General features: G+C 36.9%; 4 protein-coding genes across 7 annotated transcripts in view; 3 read left to right on the top strand and 1 right to left on the bottom strand.

Moving 5' to 3' along the window:
• LOC109004516 (probable disease resistance protein At4g27220) overlaps window positions 1-21826 on the top strand; it is a 963953-nt gene that overhangs the window by 455293 nt on the left and 486834 nt on the right. The gene's annotated exons all lie outside the window — the stretch shown is intronic.
• LOC109017560 lies at window positions 963-6049 on the top strand. 2 transcript variants are annotated; one of them, XM_035693299.1, is made up of 7 exons: window positions 963-1228; window positions 1442-1574; window positions 4348-4451; window positions 4529-4700; window positions 4846-4986; window positions 5094-5182; window positions 5272-6049. In XM_035693299.1, exons 1-7 carry the CDS (start codon window positions 1137-1139, stop codon window positions 5912-5914), a joined length of 1374 nt encoding a protein of 457 aa, XP_035549192.1. In that variant the 5' UTR covers window positions 963-1136; the 3' UTR covers window positions 5915-6049. The 2 variants fall into 2 exon arrangements, with proteins under 2 accessions (XP_035549192.1, XP_018855339.2); XM_018999794.2 differs by having other exon boundaries at window positions 964-1228; window positions 5287-6049.
• LOC109017549 (lysine histidine transporter-like 8) lies at window positions 7570-10568 on the top strand. The gene is made up of 5 exons (XM_018999788.2): window positions 7570-8221; window positions 8341-8477; window positions 8641-9065; window positions 9697-9828; window positions 9929-10568. Exons 1-5 carry the CDS (start codon window positions 7800-7802, stop codon window positions 10412-10414), a joined length of 1602 nt encoding a protein of 533 aa, XP_018855333.1. The 5' UTR covers window positions 7570-7799; the 3' UTR covers window positions 10415-10568.
• LOC109017596 (protein S-acyltransferase 10-like) lies at window positions 11393-20476 on the bottom strand. Of its 2 annotated transcripts, none has more exons than XM_018999813.2 (11): window positions 20148-20476; window positions 19935-20049; window positions 18884-18958; window positions 18689-18760; window positions 18411-18548; window positions 17484-17517; window positions 13924-14033; window positions 13130-13216; window positions 12904-12987; window positions 12316-12381; window positions 11393-11917 (listed from the first exon to the last, which is right to left on the bottom strand). In XM_018999813.2, the coding sequence occupies exons 1-11, from the start codon at window positions 20188-20190 to the stop codon at window positions 11743-11745; spliced, it is 999 nt and encodes a 332-aa protein (XP_018855358.1). In that variant the 5' UTR covers window positions 20191-20476; the 3' UTR covers window positions 11393-11742. The 2 variants fall into 2 exon arrangements, with proteins under 2 accessions (XP_018855358.1, XP_018855364.1); XM_018999819.2 differs by having other exon boundaries at window positions 11404-11933; window positions 20148-20471.

The raw sequence follows: 21826 nt of genomic DNA, 5'->3' as shown, positions 1-21826 counted from the left end.
AATATGATTTGCATTGTTCTTGCTCGATCAGCCCTTGTTTTATTTCCTTTTCTTTTGCCCTTCTTGTTTAAACAATCAAGTTCATTTTATATATCTACTTGATGCTATTAACAAATTAAACACAAGAATAAAATAATGGATCAGACTGAACTGTGATTTTATCAATTGCTCATTGGGACCTGAAAATCTATAGGGAAGGTGAAGGAAAAGTATGTGAGGATTCCTTCCTGCACCCTTTACCTTTAATGAAACCAACCCTTGTCTCACGTAATTCTGTAACCATGTGTAAATAAGACTAAAGACATTGCATCCACTTTTGGTGTCTAGATTATGTGGCCGACAATTGAACGGCATTTTTGTAGTTAATGTTGTGCAAACTGCAATGTGGGTCGGCTATTTGTGTATGGTCGGCCAGGTTTTTTTATTTTCTGTCAGCTGTCTGCTTCTTATGTTAGCGGATCCATCGGGCATAAAACGCATGTTTCATGTTTTCTGGATGAAAGATTTGATCCCTGATCCCTTGTTGGATTTTCTCAGTAATCAAATAGGGTGAAAGAAAATTACAATCATGAGCAGAGCATAAATGGAGGAACCCAACACCCCCAAAATGATGCTTCTGCTGTATCTCCATTCTCCAAACCATCCATAGACAACAAAAAACATGCTACATTCTAGTATCGGACCATTTGGAATGAACAATGAATGACGTGGGGTTTCAAATTTTCATGCTCTTCTTTTTTGACTTTCTGCCAATTTATTATCTTTTCTGCAAGTTGCTAGTACTCCCCCGGCCCTCCCCACCCCTGAGGTCCAAAGCCCCATTCAATGAGCATCGGATACTCTGCTCCTTCACAATCATCAAATCCTCCCCTTATTCTTCCACGTGTCAATCTTCCTAACGGCTACATTTTTGCTTTGCTACACGGACAAAGGTAGTACAGAATAGAATATAGATTTAAGATTCAAGACAAATCAGGCTTTATAACAGGGAAAAGTCGGTGCCTACAGTCGAACCATCGGATCCTATCAAGAGCCGAACGGATCCACTTTACAACTCAGGCGACCGTTTTCACTTCTTGAAAAAGGCCGAAAACAACGTTCCTCTCTCTCTCTCTCTCTCTCTCATACACTCGACCATGACCGCCACAAGGTTAGCCACGACCCACGCCAGGAATCTCATGAAGCTCAGCTTTTCTCTCTTCCGCCGTGGCTTCAACTCCTCCAAATGGTACATTTCTCTCTCTCTCTCTCCCCCCTTTTGCTTTTCTTTTCCCAGTTGATCACACCCGTTTTTGTTTGGTTGCTAAGAAAATGTGTAAACGATTTTTTTTTTGTCTGTGATTGATTCTGGGTACTGAGTAATTCCTTGGGAGCAGAGGACAGTGTTTTATTTATTTCTACATTCTTTTTCCTTTGGAATAAAATGGAAAATGCATAACAGCAAGACAGCGGCTAAGATGGCGGTGGCGAGGATAAAGCTGCTGAGGAACAAGAGACAGGTGGTGGTGAAGCAGATGCGGCGAGACATTGCGTTGCTTCTACAGTCTGGTCAAGATGCCACTGCTCGCATCCGGGTAATTGTCAAACTTAAGTTTCTATTTTGGGTGTTACACAGAACTTTGAGATGAAACAAACCGAGCGTTAAAGACCAGTATTTGCGGATAACTGCATTTTGGGCGGTTTTTCCATCGGAACCCGCATTGATATTATTTTGGATTTGGGGTGTGGTAGAATCTTGTTTATCGTCTATTTTTATATTGGTGTTGCCATGTTGGTGTTAAAATATTGCTCTTGAATTTTTTTATTACATTTCCTTGGGGTCACTATCAGGCAATATATATTATGTTTGCTGAAAATCTGCAATAGAATGAGAACGCTACTATGAGAGGAAATAAAATTTGTCTTTTAAGCATCGTAAAAAAGGGAATGGAACTGGTTGGATTTCTTTCGGTGGCCCTAGCTTGGGTTGTTTATGGTAGATGGACAGCTGGTTTGAATGAGCTGGTGGTTTTTACCTTCTAGATAGTGAAATGAGATGAGATGGTTTTAGATGAAAGTTAAAAGTTGAATAAAATATTGTTAGAATATTATTTTTTAATATTACTATTGTTTTGAGAGTTGAAAATGTTGAATTATTTATTATATTTTATATGAAAATTTAAAAAATTTGTAATGATAAGATGAGACGAAACCCTTTCTGTTTGAAAGGAGTCCACTGCCTTTTCTGGCTGCACTTAGTTGGTATGAGGACTTACTTTCACTTTAACGTTGCCAGAGTGGCCACGCCCTTGAATTACGTGACATCTTTCTGTAAGGTAGTGACTAGTGAGTAAAGCATTTGTAGGTTTATGGTCGTTTTGATGCTTTGCTAAGATTTCAGTGTCTTTTTAAAAATATTACAGGAGTTGTTAGAAGGTGGGGGGGGACTTACCCTAATTCAGTTTCATCCTTACAAGAAAAATTCTTTTACACCGTATAATTAACTTGAAATCATTTTTCCGGTCCTCAAAGTTCTGTTTCTATTTCATCTACAAAAAAAAAATTTGCGCACTGGATTGTGTCAGTTATACTGCCAAAACTAGTATAGGTTACGCCTTACTGTCTTTGCAGTTATTGGAAGACCATATCTAAATTGAAAAAAAAAAAAGAAAGTGATTTGTTGTCTGGCTTTATATACAAACCGTTTGTAATTAGCACCTCACTTATGCTTTCTGTTTAAGGCATTTTTCTAATGGATTCCTGAATGGAAATGGCGTATCATGGTTTTCTCTTTTCTTTTCCTTTTTTCTCCTCATTATGCAAGCTGTATTGTTTTGTATTTTACTAAATAAGGGCATACTAACAACTTTTACTAAGTTCATGGATGGTCCACTATGTTGTGGTTTTTAGAATTAGTATGTTTTGCCCAGACTAGAGACTTTAAGGGGATCACTTTTCATGATTTTCTTGTATCTAGATAGACGACTCTCTCATATACAATAAATAATACATGAGTGTGCCTTTTGCTCGTATTGATGAAATTTTACTAGTATAAAAATGTATGTTATGTGAAAGTTCTAAACAAAATATAGGGCAGAAAATGCTGAAGACACCAGAGATTAATGAGCTTTGAAAACCTACATCCATGGATGAAGCATTTTTGCATATGTTGTGGTTTTTAGAATTAGTATGTTTTGCCAAGTCCAGAGACTTTAAGGGGATCACTTTTCATGATTTTCTTGTAACTAGATAGACGACTCTCTCATATACAATAAATAATACATGAGTGTGCCTTTTGCTCGTATTGATGAAATTTTACTAGTATAAAAATGTATGTTATGTGAAAGTTCTAAACAAAATATAGGGCAGAAAATGCTGAAGACACCAGAGATTAATGAGCTTTGAAAACCTACATCCATGGATGAAGCATTTTTGCATATGTTGTGGTTTTTAGAATTAGTATGTTTTGCCAAGTCCAGAGACTTTAAGGGGATCACTTTTCATGATTTTCTTGTAACTAGATAGACGACTCTCTCATATACAATAAATAATACATGAGTGTGCCTTTTGCTCGTATTGATGAAATTTTACTAGTATAAAAATGTATGTTATGTGAAAGTTCTAAACAAAATATAGGGCAGAAAATGCTGAAGACACCAGAGATTAATGAGCTTTGAAAACCTACATCCATGGATGAAGCATTTTTGCAAGAATCCATTATCAAAGGTTGAGTATTAATTTGCACACCCTATTAAGAATAACCCTTCAAACTCTGTCAGATATTTCCCCAACACACCATACAATATAAATTGAAATATCTACTTGTGGATCCTCCCAAATTCTCCTCCGAGGCAGCCTCTGCCATCTGTTCTGACCGACTCAAAAAACTTCATAAGTAAAACTATGATTAGGCCGAGCTTGGATCTGAAGAGAAAACAAGGTCAAACAACTGCTATCAGAGGTTTGGATCAGCCTTTTGCTGTCAGAGTGCAAAGTTTCATTAAACTTGGTGTGTGTACGTGTAATTATGACTCAAGGTTTTGAAGAAAGGATAAGGACACACTAGAATAGTACCTGGGAGCTACTTTTATCTGTGAGCATTTGCCTGAGATGGTTCTATTTCTTAAATTCCATGTTACCGGTGCTCTTTTATATTTTTTCCTACTTGTAATTAAGGATTTTTCAGAAAGGAAGAGAATGTTGATAAATAAGTAAAAACTAATTTCACTGTCAGGTTTATTTACATTCGCCAAACATTGTGACCGCTAATTTTCATAACTGCCAATAATTTCACCGTCAGGCTTATTTACACATTTGCCAAACATTGTGACCACTAATTTTCATAACGGCCAATAATTTCACCGTCAGGTCGAACATGTTATCAGAGAACAGAATGTTTTGGCTGCAAATGAGTTCATTGAGCTCTTCTGTGAATTGGTTGTGTCCAGACTTCAGATCATTGCCAAGCAAAGGTGAAAGAATTGAATTATCCTTTCTACTCCGTAAAGCTTGAATACATGGAATTCTGATATGCATCTAATTATTTCAGGGAATGCCCAGCAGATCTCAAAGAAGGGATTGCTAGTTTAATATTTGCTGCTCCAAGGTGCTCAGAAATTCCAGAACTAGTGGCAATTAGGAATATTTTTGAGAAAAAATATGGGAAAGATTTTGTATCTGCAGCTACTGATCTGCGACCTAACGGTGGTGTAAACCGCATGGTAACTACCATCTTCCTTTTGTTAATCATAAGTCATGCAAAAACCCATTGATTAGCTTGTATGTGAGTCAAACATTAGCTATCTTTTCTGTTGAACTCTAAATGTTATGTTCTCTTGTAACATTTTTCCCTCCAAATTCTCGTAGTTAATAGACAAGCTATCTGTCAGAACCCCTACTGGTGAAGTGAAGTTGAAAATCATGAAGGAAATAGCAAAAGAACACAATATTCAATGGGATACAACAGAATCTGAGTTGGAGCTTCTCAAGGCTCCAGAAGAGCGTTTAGTATGTACCTTATATTCGCGCACACACACACTGTGGCTGCACACATTTGTTACATTTGAGTTTTTATTGTTTTCCTCCAAAATTCTGTTTTCTCTTTCACTGATCAGGAAGGACCAAACACTTTCGTTAGTGCTACCAGCTTACCCCTGAAGCCCGGACCGACTCAGTCTGCTGAGTCGAATAAGCCAACTACCAGGTATGTCACCCAATATGATGTTATTCTCACCTCTGATTCACCATAAAAAATTTAGTTTTAAATGTATTCTATTCTTGTTATTTACCTAGATCAACATGTTGTAGAGAAAATGGCAATATGCATTTTGAGGACACAGTGTCAGCTGCTGAAGCAGCTGCAGAATCTGCCAAGAAAGCAATTGCTGCTGCCCAAGCTGCTGCCTATTTGGCAAACAGAGACTTCAATCCAGCCACTCGAGCTTCTAGCCTTGCTAATAAGTCGAATGATTCCAATATCAACCATGCATTTGATGATACCCTTTCGGGCAAATCTACTGGCTCCTTCATGCCAAATGACCATTCTGCAGTTAACTTACAGAATATGGATCATCAGCTAAACGCTACAGGGAGCAAATATGAGTCTGAGAGTTTTGGAAGGTCTCATTGTGTAAGCAGTGAGGAGACACTGACTACTAATGTGAATGGTGGAAAGGTTTATAGGAGGCAGAGCTACAATGCACTGTCTGGACATTCAGGCATAAAGTTTGATGAATCAGACTGTGATGAAGAAATCGAGATGGAAGAACCACCCAGTGGCATTTGTCCACCACCCGAGCGGCCTCCACCTTCAGTACCTTCATGTCATGATAAACAAGACACAGCCCTTCGCGTGCATCCCAAATTACCAGATTATGATGCACTTGCTGCTCGCTTTGAAGCACTGAAGTATCGCAAATCACTACCTAAAACATAGATTGCTTGGATATCAATTTTGTTTGCTTTTATAATCATTTAGAGATGGTCTATGCATGCTTTTGTATCTCATAGATACTAAATTACGCATATGCGAGATTATTAAATTTGTAAGGAGAGTGTGATCATTTGTCAACTTTACTGTCATATAAAATGTAAATGGTGTGATTATTTAACGGATATATACTTCACCGGTCACCCCCTCCCACGAATATAAAAGAGGAAGAATACAAAAACAGATCTTTCATGCATGATGGCTCATTTGTTTCTGGTCATCAAAGGAAGCAACTAATTCTAGCCCACATCTTTGGACTCATTTGGTCAAGGAAAATGACACTCTCACCGTTAGTTCTTATTGTTGATTTTTTTTTTCTTTTATTTAGTGATTAAGAAAATATTTTTTAATTATATTGTGATTTTCTTTTTCTAAAAAATATTTAAAAGTATTAAAAAATACATATAAAAAAAAAAAAACCAATTATGTTTCTAACGGTAGCTTCTAGGGAGAGCTAGAAGCGGTGGACGTAACATTGTCCTTTAATTAATTGTAATACTAGATATAATCTAGAGTGTAAATCCCGTCTTTTAAAAAATAGCAAGGCTCGCCGTTAAGAATAAATTTCTTTAGTTCCCAATATGCCTATTTTTAAAAAAAATACGCGAAACTCTTATTTTCTAAAATTGTATAAATCAATTTCTTCGCTCCTTTAAAAATGTTTTCATGGTTTGCTATTTTATTATTCTTTTTCTGTTCTTTTTTTTTTTTAAAAAAAAAGGAAAATAAATTAATATGCATATGGAGATTTTTTTTTTCAAATAGATTCAATGAACAATAACTTTCTCAAGCCTTCCGGGCTCTATTCGGAAAAAGACCCTCTGTATTTCTAGCATCACTAAAAATGCCTAGGCTTTTTACAAATTTTGTTTTTGTCAATTTTTTTATTGGTTGACATGTGGCACTTTCTAACACGTAATATCTAGCTGTATGTTACATGCTAATTCTCTCACAAAATAATTCTCTTGTTAAAAGACTAATTAGATCAGATAGATGGAAAGATGAATAAAAGTTTGTTAAAATCCAGATCAGATGATGTACAAAAGTTGAAAATGTAAAGAATTTTTTGCAAGAGTGAGATCTCATTTGATTACGCAGTTCAGATAAAATAAAATGAGATATTTTATTAAAAGTTGAATAAAACTTTCAAATTAGTTTGTATACCAATCTGTGTATTAATGTTATTGTCTTCATATTCTAAATTCAAATTAGTATTATTTTTAATAAAATTTACTTTCTGATCAATCATATTAAATAGTGCGCGTATTAGTACACAAAATCGCTTTCAATTAAATTTTTTCATATAGTTGAATGACAATCATTTAAAATTCTATATATCATAATTAATGTGATCAATGTGTTATCACAATCATCGATCATTTATTTGTAATTAACCTTATAATTTTCTTCATGGCCAACGTTCCGTTCCGATGGCCGCCAGTGACCGTGGACTCTCATCACTTTTATTAGAGTCGTAACTCGCCAGGACACCAATTTTGACAAACGGGCAAATTCCTGAAAATTACAAGGTGCAACCAACTTCCGCCGCAACAAGTTTAGTTTCTCGTATTTCTTCGATGATTCAAAGACAGAGCCAGCCAAAATTGTCCGTTAATAAATTGCCTTAAATTATTCTCAAAAGTTTTCAACAAGCTGGTCATCAAAAGCTCCCTGGAACTAACCCCCCACCAGCTCTTTCCTTCAACCTAGCTAGGCAGCTTTTATATATAACGTGTTAGGCCTGATAGCATTTTGTACGTGCAAGACTGAGAGGGAGGAGGCAGCTTGCAAATTGCATGGTTCAATAACCAAAGGAGAGCAACGTTAAAAAATGAGTGAGCAGAACGAGATTAGATCGGCACCATTAACGCCGAGACCACGATCAGCTGCCCCAACACCTCCGGTTGTGTTGACTCCGCCTGTGTCATGTCCACCCTCTCAGTTCCACTCACCATCTTTGTCAAGGTCGCCGCTGCTCCATGGGGAGCATGCAGGTGCAGCAGGAGCCCCTCGAAACAAGACACCCAAAACCCCAAGAACCCCAAGGCTCTCTCTAACTCCAAGGTTCATTACTCCTCTTGGAAGCCCAATGAGGAAGGCTCTCAGGATGACCAAGCTTGATCCCCAGGACGCTTGGCTTCCCATCACCGAGTCCAGAAATGGTAACCAATACTATGCTGCGTTTCACACTCTTTGTTCTGGGATTGGAATTCAGGCTCTTGTGCTTCCTGTGGCTTTCACGATCCTTGGCTGGTAAGTCACTCAAAACTCCATTAGAACTTAAGTACTGGTATTCTCATGGAAGCTGCTTCTTATCAGCTCAATGCATGGCTTTCAAGTTTCTATATATAACTTTGTGATTGTTTTTCCAGGACATGGGGGATAATTGGTTTGACCCTAGCATTCATCTGGCAGCTTTACACCCTATGGGTACTCGTGCAGCTCCACGAATCAATTGAAAGTGGGATGCGCTACAGCCGATACCTCCAACTCTCCTGTGCTACCTTTGGTATGATTGATGCTTTAAGAAACAACTCATGACTCTTATTGCTTATGCTTTCGATTCTACACTCGTAAAACTCAACAATTACTCTATTAATGTTCTTCTCTCGGATGAGATGTCTAGATGTATTATTAACTATGGGGGTTGCAATCTGTCTCCAATGTTGAAGGTGAAAAGCTTGGAAAGTGGCTGGCTATGTTCCCAATCATGTATCTCTCGGGTGGTACTTGTATGGCTCTGGTCATTATTGGTGGATCAACCTCTAAACAATTCTACCAGATTGTATGCGGGCCCACATGCTCCCAGCCGCTAACCAGCGTGGAATGGTACTTGGTGTTTACCTGCGCAGCAGTGTTACTATCACAGCTGCCAAACTTGAATTCAATAGCCGGTGTGTCATTGATCGGAGCCGTCACGGCGGTTGCGTATTGCACTTTGATATGGGTTGTGTCAGTGGCAGAGGGCAGGCTTTCGGGGGTGTCCTATAATCCCGTGAGGGGAAACACTCGGATTGACCATTCTTTTGATGTGCTTAATGCACTTGGGATCATTGCTTTTGCTTTTAGGGGCCACAATCTTATTCTTGAGATTCAGGTATATGCATGCTACTAATTCCCTCTCACATGTTTGTGCTTTTGGAAGTTGCAGAAATAAGCACCTACAACATTCAAAACGAAAAGGATAAACCCGAGCTTAATTAGCTCTTTGGACTTTGCGACGCATCATTTCCACACATCATAGTTATTTTTATTTATTTTTCTGGTTTTGTTCTTCCTAAGCTAATCGAATTCTTCTACTCACCATTTATATACTATATATTTAGTAAGAGAAAGAAATAAAAAATTATTTATAATGTGTAGTGTAAAGATGATGAGTAAAATTTTTCTTAACCCTCCGAGCACTTTGCTCAAAGCTTGGTTGTTGAATCCTCTAACGATAAGTCCTCTGTCAATGTTTCACGTATTACTTTCTCTACTCTTTACTTTTCTTTGATAAAAAAAAGAACTGTTAATCAAACCTCCTCACTGTAGTTAATTAACTTGTCAAAATTGTAGATCTGTACGTAGTAGAAAATATAGGCTGTGAGTAAAGGAAATGATATGGACACAATTATTATATAATTATGGCCCACCTTTTTAATAAAATATTATTATTTTTAAATTCAAACCCATCATGTCTTAAGTCTTGTGTTCACATTCAACAATTCAATATCTGTATGTTGCAGGCCACTATGCCATCAGATGAGAAGCATCCCTCGAGCGTACCAATGTGGAAAGGAGTCAAGGTTTCCTATACAATCATAGCTGCGTGCCTGTTTCCTCTTGCAGTTGGTGGCTATTGGGCTTATGGGCAGCTGGTATATATATATATATATTGCACCCTCATAAACCAAATTAAAATGACCAAGTTATTTGTATCATGTTTATACTAAAGCAAGAGAATTTGTGTCTTGACAGATCCCAGAAAGTGGAATGCTTTCAGCACTCTTTGCATTCCATTCAGGAGATGTGTCACGCTCGGTGCTAGGACTAACTAGCTTGTTTGTCATAGTTAATGCAGTAAGCTCATTCCAAATCTATGCCATGCCAATATTTGATCACATGGAATCCAATTACACTATCAGAAAGAAGGAGCCGTGTCCATGGTGGCTACGTGCAGTTTTCCGGGCTATGTTCGGGTATGGTTGCTTCTTCTTGGCGGTGGCAATTCCGTTTTTGGGAAGCCTAGCTGGTTTGGTTGGAGGACTAGCACTGCCGGTAACACTGGCGTACCCATGCTTCATGTGGCTCAAGATTAAGAAGCCTAAGATGTATAGCGGAATGTGGTGGCTCAATTGGGTACTAGGGGTCTTGGGGATTGCTCTAAGTGGTGTATTGGCTGCTGCTGGGGTTTATGTTGTCATTGATACTGGTATTGAAGCCAGCTTCTTCAAGCCTCAGTAATCGGTTACAGAATACAATTAAGTTGAAGCCAGCCAGAGTGGTTTGATTTATACGTTGTAATAGTTTGCTGTTGTGCTGCATATCTCCAAGGGAAAGGCGACACAACCTCATATTGATTATTATTGCAATTAAACAATCTCTCTCTGTCAATTCACTTTAATTAAGTTTTTTTTCCCAGCATTTAATATTAATGTCACTCAATTGTCATCATCTTCGGACATGATATCAAATTATTAAAAATTATTTGATATTTTTTCACTTTTTTCTTTCTTTTTTATGGGTAGATATTAAAAATTCTTATTCTTATTAAAAAATAAGAAAAATTTGATGAATAATATATTTCCTAATACACTAGGATCTTATTCCGTAGTCCATATCCTTCCTTATCTGTCATCTGGTTTTAGGCTTGGGGCTGCCCTTCCATGGGGTACTTGGTTGGTGAACTACCAAAAGGTGTAGAGATCTTGAATCTTTGACAGATTGAAATGCACCAAAATTCCTTGATGGCATGCCAAATGAAACTATGCATTTGCTGCTTTCTGGGGGGTTTGAATAAATAACATTTGAAAATAAATCCTGAGCATGGACAAGTTCAGTGATACCTACCACCACAACTCTACCTGTTTGTAATAAGAAAAGGATTTCTTAACAGCAAGTGTTTTTCTTCAAAAAAAGCTTAGGATTGTGCTTAGATGTTGAAGTGAGTTGAATTGAATTGAGTTGAGATGATAAAATATTGTTAGAATATTATTTTTTAATATTATTATTATTTTAGAATTTGAAAAAGTTGAATTGTTTATTATATTTTATATTGGGATTTAAAAAAGTTGTAATGATAAGTTAAGATGAGTTGAGATGAGTTTGATAACCAAACTCACCTAGGCTTCGGCTTTTGGCCTCTACTTATCGTTTGTTTGAGATTTCTAAAGCTAATATCTTAAAGCTGCAATCTCAAAGTGTGAACAATAAACATTAGGGTTTCGGCATGGAATGAACCTTCAAATAGAGGACAATATAAACACAAACTTTAAGAAATTTTATCTCCACAAATGTAGGCTTCACAAATACAGGTGGTTCTCATTGTTTAACCATATCTTACTCTTGTTGGCTGTTTCATAATTTTACCGGTATCGCAATCTTTCATTCGCAAGGACCATATCACTAACAAAACCTACAAACTCGAAAAAAAAATGAAGCATAAGATCCAACAAAGAGCTTGAGGATAACCTTCATGAAGCTCACAATGAATACGGAGGCAGAATTCTTCAAAAAGGTCGCAATGAAATTGCAGGAAACGAATGTCAGGTTCATTGTACGTTTAAGCAAGGTCAGCAGCATCGGCAGGTCACAACCTCAAGACAAGTGTATGGCCTCAACTTTTCTTCAATTTCCTGAGGTGTGGGTAGCGGATCCATGCTGTATATGCTGCTTCGAGCACAGCAGAAGCCATACAAATTTTTGCAAATTCCTTTACTAAAAGGATACACTCTTTCAGGAATACTCCTGACATGAACACAGACTATCAAGTGAATAAGCTAAGAAATCAAAGATGTGTGGTAACCATGTTATTTTTTTTAATTTATTTCAGACGTTTCCAACCCATAACCACGTACTTGGGTTGAATATATAAACTTGATTCAGATAACTCTTATTCAACAGATTGTCCAACCATCTAAGCAGGATTCATAACAACGATGTACACGTACGTCCTTGCTTTTTATTCTCTTTTTCCATCATACAACTTGTTCTAGCATTTTAAACCATGTAATGACAAATAAAAAGAACATCCAATTGCAAATCAGTACATATATCACAGCCTGACGAAGTGACTTATCTTGGAAGGAACAAACAACTTTAAACAAATAATATAGGCTAGAAGATTGAAAAAAAAATCAACTAACCTTAGATATGGGATGCGTCTGCGTCTCACGAGTTCATAGGTAGTCTGATTTGTCAAAATAAGATAACTGCAGCAAAACAAAGTCCAAACCAAGGACACAAGCTACCCAATCATTATGGATGTTTGATGTTATCAAGATCAATAGCTACTTGCTCACTCCAAGAGTACATATTACTAATAAAACTCCATAGATTCATGTTCAGCCACGTACTATGGTCTGGACCAAACAAAATTGAAATCAATTTATGCTAACAGGTAAGTAACACAACAGGCCAACTATATTAGACTCGGGACCTGAACCATGACAGATCATCAATACCTAGCATGAATTCATTTTCTAATTCTCAGCACTGATTCCCTAGGCTGGATAATGTTCTAAGAAACACTGCATTGGTGATGCACTTTTGGTTCTGGATTATCCTAGGTAAGTTGGCTCCATCAATATTTCCAATCTTATATCAGGTGAAAGCATATGAATTTTTTGAAAAACATCAAATTATGAATATATTCACAGGCAGATGCAGGAGGCAAATGAAAATAAGAAATCTCATACAGGAAATAACCAAACTTGTATACAAACAATGCATACCTATGAAATAGGAGTAGAAGCAGCAGAAAGATGAGGGCGATTGACAAAGCAATCAAAAGCAGTATCATGATCGCATCCTTCCACCTGATAATGACATCATTCCAGGATCCAATTTCAGATTCAATTCAACACAATACCTTACGAGAACTAATCTTTAACCCATAGATGGCTATAATAAAGAAAAGAACACCACTAACCACAACTGTTCCAACAAAAAAAAGCATACCAAGCTCTTGATATATTAGACTTCAGGTATGATATGTACAAAATGCCCGTCCAGATACACAGTGCCATCTCTCCACAAATGTACCACCTAAGGTTTTGAGACAAAAAGCAGAGATATCCTTAGCTGAAAAAATACTTTTGATATGCATATAAGTAAAACTTAGTGATGCATTTATATCATTTACATTCCTTCTTTAGAAGGTTGAACTATAGAGTATAGAGCATATATTTCTTTTGTTGATCGGTTAACAGCTACAGAGCCCTCTATGGGAAATAAGCATCAATTTGATGATGTGAGACAAGCTTTATATTACCAATTATTACTACTACAACCATGCACAAGCATAATTGTTCAACCAACATCAGATGGTAATGCAGAAGCAACCTAACTGCCAATCATTTGTTTATAAGTAACTTCCAATTTTAGTCAATAAGCTCTATCTCAAATGATGCTTCATACTCTTGTAAGAACAAGGTGGAGGACGAGGTCGTATGTTCGAAACGTACTAGGTGAATAAAAAAGAAATAACTTTCAAATTCAAAAACAACATAAAGTATAGCAGTCTAACCATAAGAATTATGCGCGAAACACATAAAGAGACAATAATATCAGAAATACATAAAGATACAGAACATTGATGATCTAAAGACATAATGATTAACATCTGAGATGTGCATTTCCACGTTCATAAAAAAGCACCATATCATAGCATATCACTATAAACATGGATTTAATGCTGGTGAAGACTGACATCAATGACCAGAAAGAACTCTTCAGCAAGGGCATAAACTGACCAAAATCGACAATGATTGTCCTGGCCAATGCAGGTTCCAAGCCAAGCACAATGATGATCAAACTGAAGAACGCATTTGTCGCAGTCATGACAATGCTTAGCCCGAGGAGGCTGCATATAAGAGAAATAATCACCATAAGCAAGGTGGACAGAGATCTAAGTAATAAACACCAAAAATGTCAGCTAGTTTGCAACAAACTACATATCTATTTCAGTAACCATGTGCAATGAAATATGGACAATATATTTTGATAAGTAATCAAAGATATTGTATTCATAGAACTAGGCAAGGCCCAGGTACACAAGAAGTATACATGAAAAAACGCCTAACTAGAGGTTACAATAGAAAGGAGAAGATCATGGACACTAGATCCGTTACAAACTATAGCCCCCACCCATAGGAACAATGACTTAAAAAAGAAAGCTTTAAGCTCAGCCAAAGTTCTCTCATGATCATCAAAACATCTAGCATTTCTCTCATTCCAAATACACCAACACATGCATATTGGTATCAATCTCCAAATTGCCGCTACCTGAGAGTCACCATGAAGGCCTCTCCAACTTGCTAGAAAGTCCACCAATCTACAAGGCATAACCCAAGACAGTCCGAGTCTTAAGAAGACATCATCCCATATAGCCTTGACCACCTCGCAGTGTAGAAGCAAGTGATCAACTGACTCCCCATGCTTTTTACACATACAACACCAATCTAAGACAACAACCCGACGTTTCATCAAATTATCTGTAGTGAGAATCTTGTCCAAAGAAGCTGTACAGACAAAGAAAGCTACTTTTGAAGGAGCTTTCGTCTTCCATATGCTCTTCCATGGAAACATCGATAGATCGGGGTTCGTGAGCTTATGGTAAAAAGAACTGATAGAGAAAGTACCTTTCTTAGAAGGATTCCAAAGCAACTTGTCTCCGGAACCCCCTGGAAAACTTGCGGAATATAGAGCCGCAAAGAACTCTGAAAAAGACTCTAATTCCCAATCATGAGCTGCCCTAATGAAATCCACATTCCATTGAGGGGCACCATTTGAAAAGACCAAGATATCAGCAATCGAAGCCTCCTTAACTCTAGCAAGAGCAAATATGGCAGGAAAGGTATCTCGTAAACAGTGGTTGCCACACCATATATCAAGCCAAAAACGGACACGCCACGAAATGCTCGTGACCCCGGAAGGTCCCCCAACGGCTTCTAATGTTTTTCCACAAACCCACTCCGTGAGGACCACGTACCTCATTCGAGCACCAGCCTCCCCAAGCTTCTCCAAACTGAGAATCTATAATGGACTTCTAAAGTGCCTCCCTTTCATTTTGATACCTCTACAACCACTTACCCAAGAGAGCTTGATTGAAATTCATCAAGTGGTGAATTCCCAACCCTCCCCCCGAAATTGGGGTACAAATTGTAGACCAATTAACCAGATGGAATTTGAACTCTTCCCCCAAGCCACTCCATAAGATATCCCTTTGTAACTTCTCAATGCGATTAGTCACCTTTACAGGAAGCGGGAACAAAGACAAAAAATAGGTGGGTAAGTTAGAAAGAGTACTTTTAATCAAAGTCAACCTACCACCTTTCGACAAGTAAAGTCTCTTCCAAGCAGCCAATCTGCACTCCACCCTTTCAACTACATCGTTCCAAATCCTTTCAGATTTAAAAGAAGCACCTAACAGTAAACCAAGATACTTCAAAGGAAGTGAAGATATCTTACATCCCAAGGTGGAAGCTAGAATCTCCACATCAGGGGCAGCCCCCACTTGCACTATTTCTAACTTTGCAAGGTTAATGCTCAATCCTGACACAACAGCAAAACAAAGGAGAAGCGCCCTCAAGTCTTGGATTTGTCCAAGTTGTGCACCACAAAAGATGAGCGTGTCATCAGCAAATAATAAATGAGAAATGTGGAGATTGCCATTCCCCACCGAGAAACCATGGAGCAACCCACCATCCACTAGACCCTCAATCATCTTATTGAGCGCTTCCATGACAAAAAGGAAGAGAAGAGGAGAAAGCGGATCTCCCTGTCTCAGGCCACGGGAGGAGTTGAAGAAACCCACCGTCGAGCCATTAACCAAAACAGAGAAACGAGCTGAAGAAATACAAAATTCTACCCATTTCTGCCATTTCCCCCCAAAACCGCTTCTTTCAAGAAAGTAGAGGAGGAACTTCCAGTTTACATGGTCGTATGCTTTCTCCATGTCTAACTTGTATAGCAGCCCAGGTTCTCTAGACTTCAATTGACCATCCAAGACTTCATTTGCAATAAGAACCGAGTCAATAATTTTTCTACCTTTGACAAACGCATTTTGCGGTTTCAAAATAAGTCTTTCCACCACCGAGCTTAGTCTATTAGCTAACACTTTGGATATAATCTTATACATCCCATTCACAAGACTAATGGGGCGAAAGTCTCTCACATCCGTAGGCCCCACTTTTTTAGGAATGAGGGCTAAAAATGTGGCATTGATACTCTTTTCAAATCTAGCATTAGAATGAAAATCAATAAAAACTTGTTTAATATCCTCCTTGACTACCTCCCAACAAACTTGAAAGAAACCCAAAGTAAAGCCATCCAGACGGGGAGCCTTATCACTTGCCATACCTCTGATAACACTACCCACTTCCTCTTCTGTAAAAGGCCTTTCTAGCCACCTTGCACACTGCTGGTCTAATGTGGAAAAAGACAAACCATCCACTCTCGGTCTCCAATTATGCTCTTCGGATAATAATTTATGAAGGAAAAAAAGCAGAATGTCTAACAGATAAAATCTAAACAACTAAAGGATAGAATCTTATCTCTGATTGTTCAAACACTTCTGCTGGTGGAATCTAGTTTATTCCAAGCATCCCGATGAAATATAGTTGTTTATTTATACGCATCCATATGAGAAATAGTTAAAGTTTCTCAATCACCTTCTATGATGATCAGAGCTTTTGTTACCAGTATCTTTGCACTTCCTAGATGATTTTTTTTTATTGGTCAACAAGAATTTCATTGATGACAATAAGCATAGCCCAAGTACATGGGACATATACAAGAGCGACACCTAAACATGATTATCTAGAGTTATCTAGAGATACAAAGAATTCATGGAAGTCCAGCCCATTGAAATCTATTACTACCTACCAATGGAATAAAGTGTTAAGAAAGACACTTCTAAACTCGACCGTTCTCGATCTTACACTTCCTTGGTGATACCTTTATTATGTTCCTTTTTTCATCTATTTGTTGATAAATAGATGTGGGATTTGGGAATAAAGGGGAAAAATAGCTTTTGGATTTGATTAAGAAAAAATGAATCTTGAAGAATCACTTTCTGTCAGAAGATTGTTAAGGTTGGTCCTAGTCTATCAAGTTATCAACTATAGAACAAGATAAGTTCCCAAGCTTATTACTAACAAATAAGCATTTACCAAGGCTCTTATCGCTAATGACACTGTAGGACATAAAAAGGCAACTCAAACATAAGGTAAGGATGCAAAATTTTAGAAGAAAAAGCATTCTAGAGGTTGGCAAGAGATACTTGATTTAATCTCAACTCAGATGGTACTACCTGCTCAACATTACAATAGGAGCAAGTCCAAGTTCTGCAAGAACCAAAAGGAAGCAGTTAGTATGATTTCCTAGCATCCACTTCTTCTTCCTAGATAGGTGTTATCTCTTGTATACATCCAGTGTATTGGCTACGCCTACTGATATAATGAGTTTTTACTTATTAAAAACTGAATATTATTAGTTTTATTAAAAAAAAAAACAAATATGGCTTTTTCATTCACATATAAATGTTGACTAATCTGACTAGAAAAAAAATCAATATTATTAATTTTATTTAAGAATTTTCCAAATATGGATTTTTTATTTTTCTATTTCTACATATAATGCAAAAATGAAATGAAAGTAACGTGAATTTAAACAAAATTTATTGATCTAGTTAATGTAATGCGAGAAAAACAGATTATTCATGTCATATAAAAGATTACAAGTTGATAGCTAAAAATTCACAATAGTTTGAGAACTTTTACAAAAAGTTTTGATGTATTTTATGTTGGGTTTTGTGAAGGTAGACAGGAAAATTTGGATAGAGTTTTTTAAAAATATGTTTTGTTTTGAGTTTTGTGAAAGCAGGTTAGTAGATTTGAAAATTTGTTTGAAATATGATTCTTTTTATGGTTGTTTTTGTCAAATTTGTTTTGGTTTATGTGTTTTTTATTTTACAAGGCAAATGATTGGAATTTTTTTTTTTTTTTTTTGAGAAATAGAATTTTTATTTTAGATTTAAAGATGTTTAGATTGAAATTGAAATCTTTTTCCTAAAAATTGTGAAAAATTCTTGTACCCAAACATGTAGTTAGTACAAACTTTTGTCCTTTACTACCCCATTAATGTAGTTTTTACCCGTAAATATGCATGTATAAAATAAGTTCTTCAGAGAGGTTTCACCAATAAATACACTTCAAAAACCTGTAGAATAGATGCCTACCTTGCAGATGTTCCAGGGGGATACAAGTCCATAACAAGCTTTGACCACGATGTAGTGTCACTTCCTAGAAGATTTCTTCCCAACTGACTTCCATCCACAGTAATAACCAAGCTTCTGTTTTTGCTTGAAGCAGGTTGTCTTTGCTTAAACATTTAAAAATAAAATAATGAGCATAAATTGTAAACTTCAATTATTTTAAGTTCCTCATTTTTATAGGTATTTTAAGTTCCTCATTTTTAATGGTAAACCAAAACTTTTTTTTTCAAATTATTGCTTACTTTGAGGCCATTGATGGCGTTTGAAATACTGAATCTTTCACATTAATAGTTCTCATCACATCAATGACATAGCTGAAAATAAAAGAACAAGAAAAAAAGGAATCATGTTAAACTAAAATAAATTATAGATATCATGTGTTATAAGCACAACCCAGAATCTCAGTCTTGAGGCAACGCATTAGAATCGATATTTACCCAGGAGAGGAACAGGAGGTAATAAAGTATTGAACCAGTGTAGCAAAGAACAACAACAAATATAAAGCAATGTACCTGAAAACAAAGCAATTATTAGCAAAGTTAGGGAAATAAAAGCAATCATAAAAGCAGTTTACATATTATGAACAGATCGCTTGTGCATATGTATACATTCATCTATAGTCAGATCTTGAAAATTCTATTTTTATCTCAAAAGACCAATACTAAATTACATTTCTAGTTTAACCCTAGGGGCCTAGAATCAGTTCTCCGACTCCAAAAGGAAAGTACGTAGAAGCAATAATCATGTTGACATGCTGGGAAGGGAAAATGGACACTGGAAATGGGACGAAATCTGGGGGGACCGATAATAGCAACAACAACAACAAATCTTTTGCTTACTGCATTTACAAGTTGTTGCTTGCAGGATGTGAACAAACACTTTCGCTAGTCAGAAGCGTGCCAAGTCCAAGGAGGCGATTGAAATTTAAACCAACTATGATAAATTCTACACAAATGATAACAAAGCTCCATGCTTGACAACGGCCCAACAGCGCCTCCTGGCTTTCCTATTGTGCCCGAAATGGCTCTTCAATCAGAATAAAATGTTGACTACTCGTGTGCAATCAATGACATTATAATCTCATTTTCAAGAAACCAGTTTTGTCATATCTCTTCTTTTTATTTTTATTTTCCCAAGCCAATATTTTTACAGATCACATTAAACAATCCACAGATAATACGTCTTCAGCGCTGCGTCATAGTAATTTCCTCAAACTTGAAGTTTTAGATTTGGTAAGAATAGTTCAGACCATAAATATCTTTCCCCTTCGGTAAGCAGCAGCACTAATCACCGACAAGCACACAATTCACTATTCAGCAAGTCACAAGTTTTTTTTTTTTTTTTTTTGCTGATACGAGCCAGATACAATTTTGTGAAATTGTATGCTATCATGGACTTAAACTAAGGAAATAGTTTTTAACCAAAGAGTTTGAGGAGATCTTAAAGACCCAATTCCAAATTTGTTTGAGGAAAGAGACACCAACATACCATGGCACTCTTTTCATCTTTTCTATTAAATCTTCATCAAACAGAAAAAGAATGCCAGCGTACACCAGATGCACCATCACCATCGCCAATTTCAGACCCAGCGAAGATCTCCGCGCTGAAACCCACTTCCCAGATATTAGAACCCATCAAAAGATATGCTTGTCTTGTTGAAAAATGGAAATAAAATGACAGATAATTGGGGAGCTTACGCACCAGGATCGGAAAGACAAGGAAAGAGACGGTAACATCGGTCCATAGCTTGATCCCAGGTATCTCAGATGGGGAGGCAAACACCCTCTATTATCATTAAGAAAAGAATGAAAGTTGTATCCGAAACATAAGTAACTATGTCTCTTCTGCCTAGGAAGTTCGACGGTTTGGAAGATAAACTTCCCCGAGAAAAATGACGGGAAAGCACCAAACTTGTTTTTTTCTTAACAGGGAAGCACCAAACCGGGAAGAGCAATTACAGCTACAAGGTAGTTAGAGAGAGAGAGAGAGAGAGGGGAAAAGAAAAACGCAGCCGTAAAACTGTGTGCGGGGTAAGATGCGCGCGTTGCGCATAGCAGGCGAAATATAGCACTAACGTCGGTTGCCGGTCTATGAAACCGTCAAATATGGACCCCACAGCATCGATCGGACCCATGGGCTCCCTTATCCATTCCCCAATCCGTAATTTTTTCATATTTTTAATTTTTGTAATGTTTTAAATAAAAATAAAAAAATACATAAAATTTTCAACTCATAGACGGAATATGAAGTTTGATTAACTTTATCTTAAAAAAAATTATATTGTTTCTCAAACTTTAGATCGAGAGAGATTTGTAGCTTGAGCTAGACCATGTCAATCATAGGTCGATGATAAATTCATGTCATACAAAGATAACTTTGTTCTTAAAATTGCCTCTCCATCTGTTCTTTAAACTTGGGTGTATGTCCTTTCCATACCGTAGTAGAGAACAGAAGATTATGTGATATTTTCATCTTATCACAACATGTAATTTAATTTTAATTAACATAACATCTTATGATAGGATAAAATTACTACCCGTTTGCACTCCGGGAGTACTTAATAATTATTCTTAGAGTAGACAAATTTAAGTGCATAAACATTGACTAATCTAACTAAGGTTAGGGCCCTAGGGTTATGGCATTTACAGGTTGGGACGATTTTAGGCCTAGAGTAGTGCTACTTTGCCCCTTAGAGTAGCCGTTGCAAGTAACCGTTAGTCCAAAATCATTTTTTTATTTTTTTTATTCATATTTTTTTATCATTTGAAAAAAAATTTAAAAAAAATATATCAATACACTAATAATCACTTCCTTAATTATTAAGTAAAAAAAAATTAAAATGCATGAGGTATCAAAATGAGGGAGTAAGTTAAGTGGGCAAAGTACTATTATTCTTTAGGCCTATTAGCTTGCGAGCCACAACACATAATATATATAGAATGTCAAAGCTTGGGGGATATATGATTATAATGACGATGATATGGTGATTGAGAGATCATGTTTCGTAAGGTGGATGAAGACCTTTCTTCCTTTGTTTCAGCTCAGGAATTTCCTGGATTCTGGATCAAGTAGCAGAGGCATTTTCGTGTCAAACATGGAGGACGGAAGGATCGTGAGTCTGGAATGTTAGCATCTTTTCGCAGATACTTCAAAATATTTTGGCCACCCTCTAGCTACTTGTCTAGTTGTCTCTGTTTAATTGTCTTCGATGAAGTTTGAGTTGGGTTGTTAAAACAGTGGACATATACCCATCAAAGGACTCCCTCATGTTTCCCTACTAATGGTAAGTGGGGTTAATCATCCTATAAATTTATCAAACAAATCCAGCGATTCCTTGCACATTTGACACCCAAAACGCTCCAAAATTTGGCTACTGTCAT

Source organism: Juglans regia, chromosome 8 (genome assembly GCF_001411555.2).
Source record: "Juglans regia cultivar Chandler chromosome 8, Walnut 2.0, whole genome shotgun sequence".
NCBI lineage: Eukaryota > Viridiplantae > Streptophyta > Magnoliopsida > Fagales > Juglandaceae > Juglans > Juglans regia.
The sequence above is the reverse complement of the archived record's forward strand: the minus strand, read 5'-3'. Positions and strand labels throughout refer to the sequence as shown.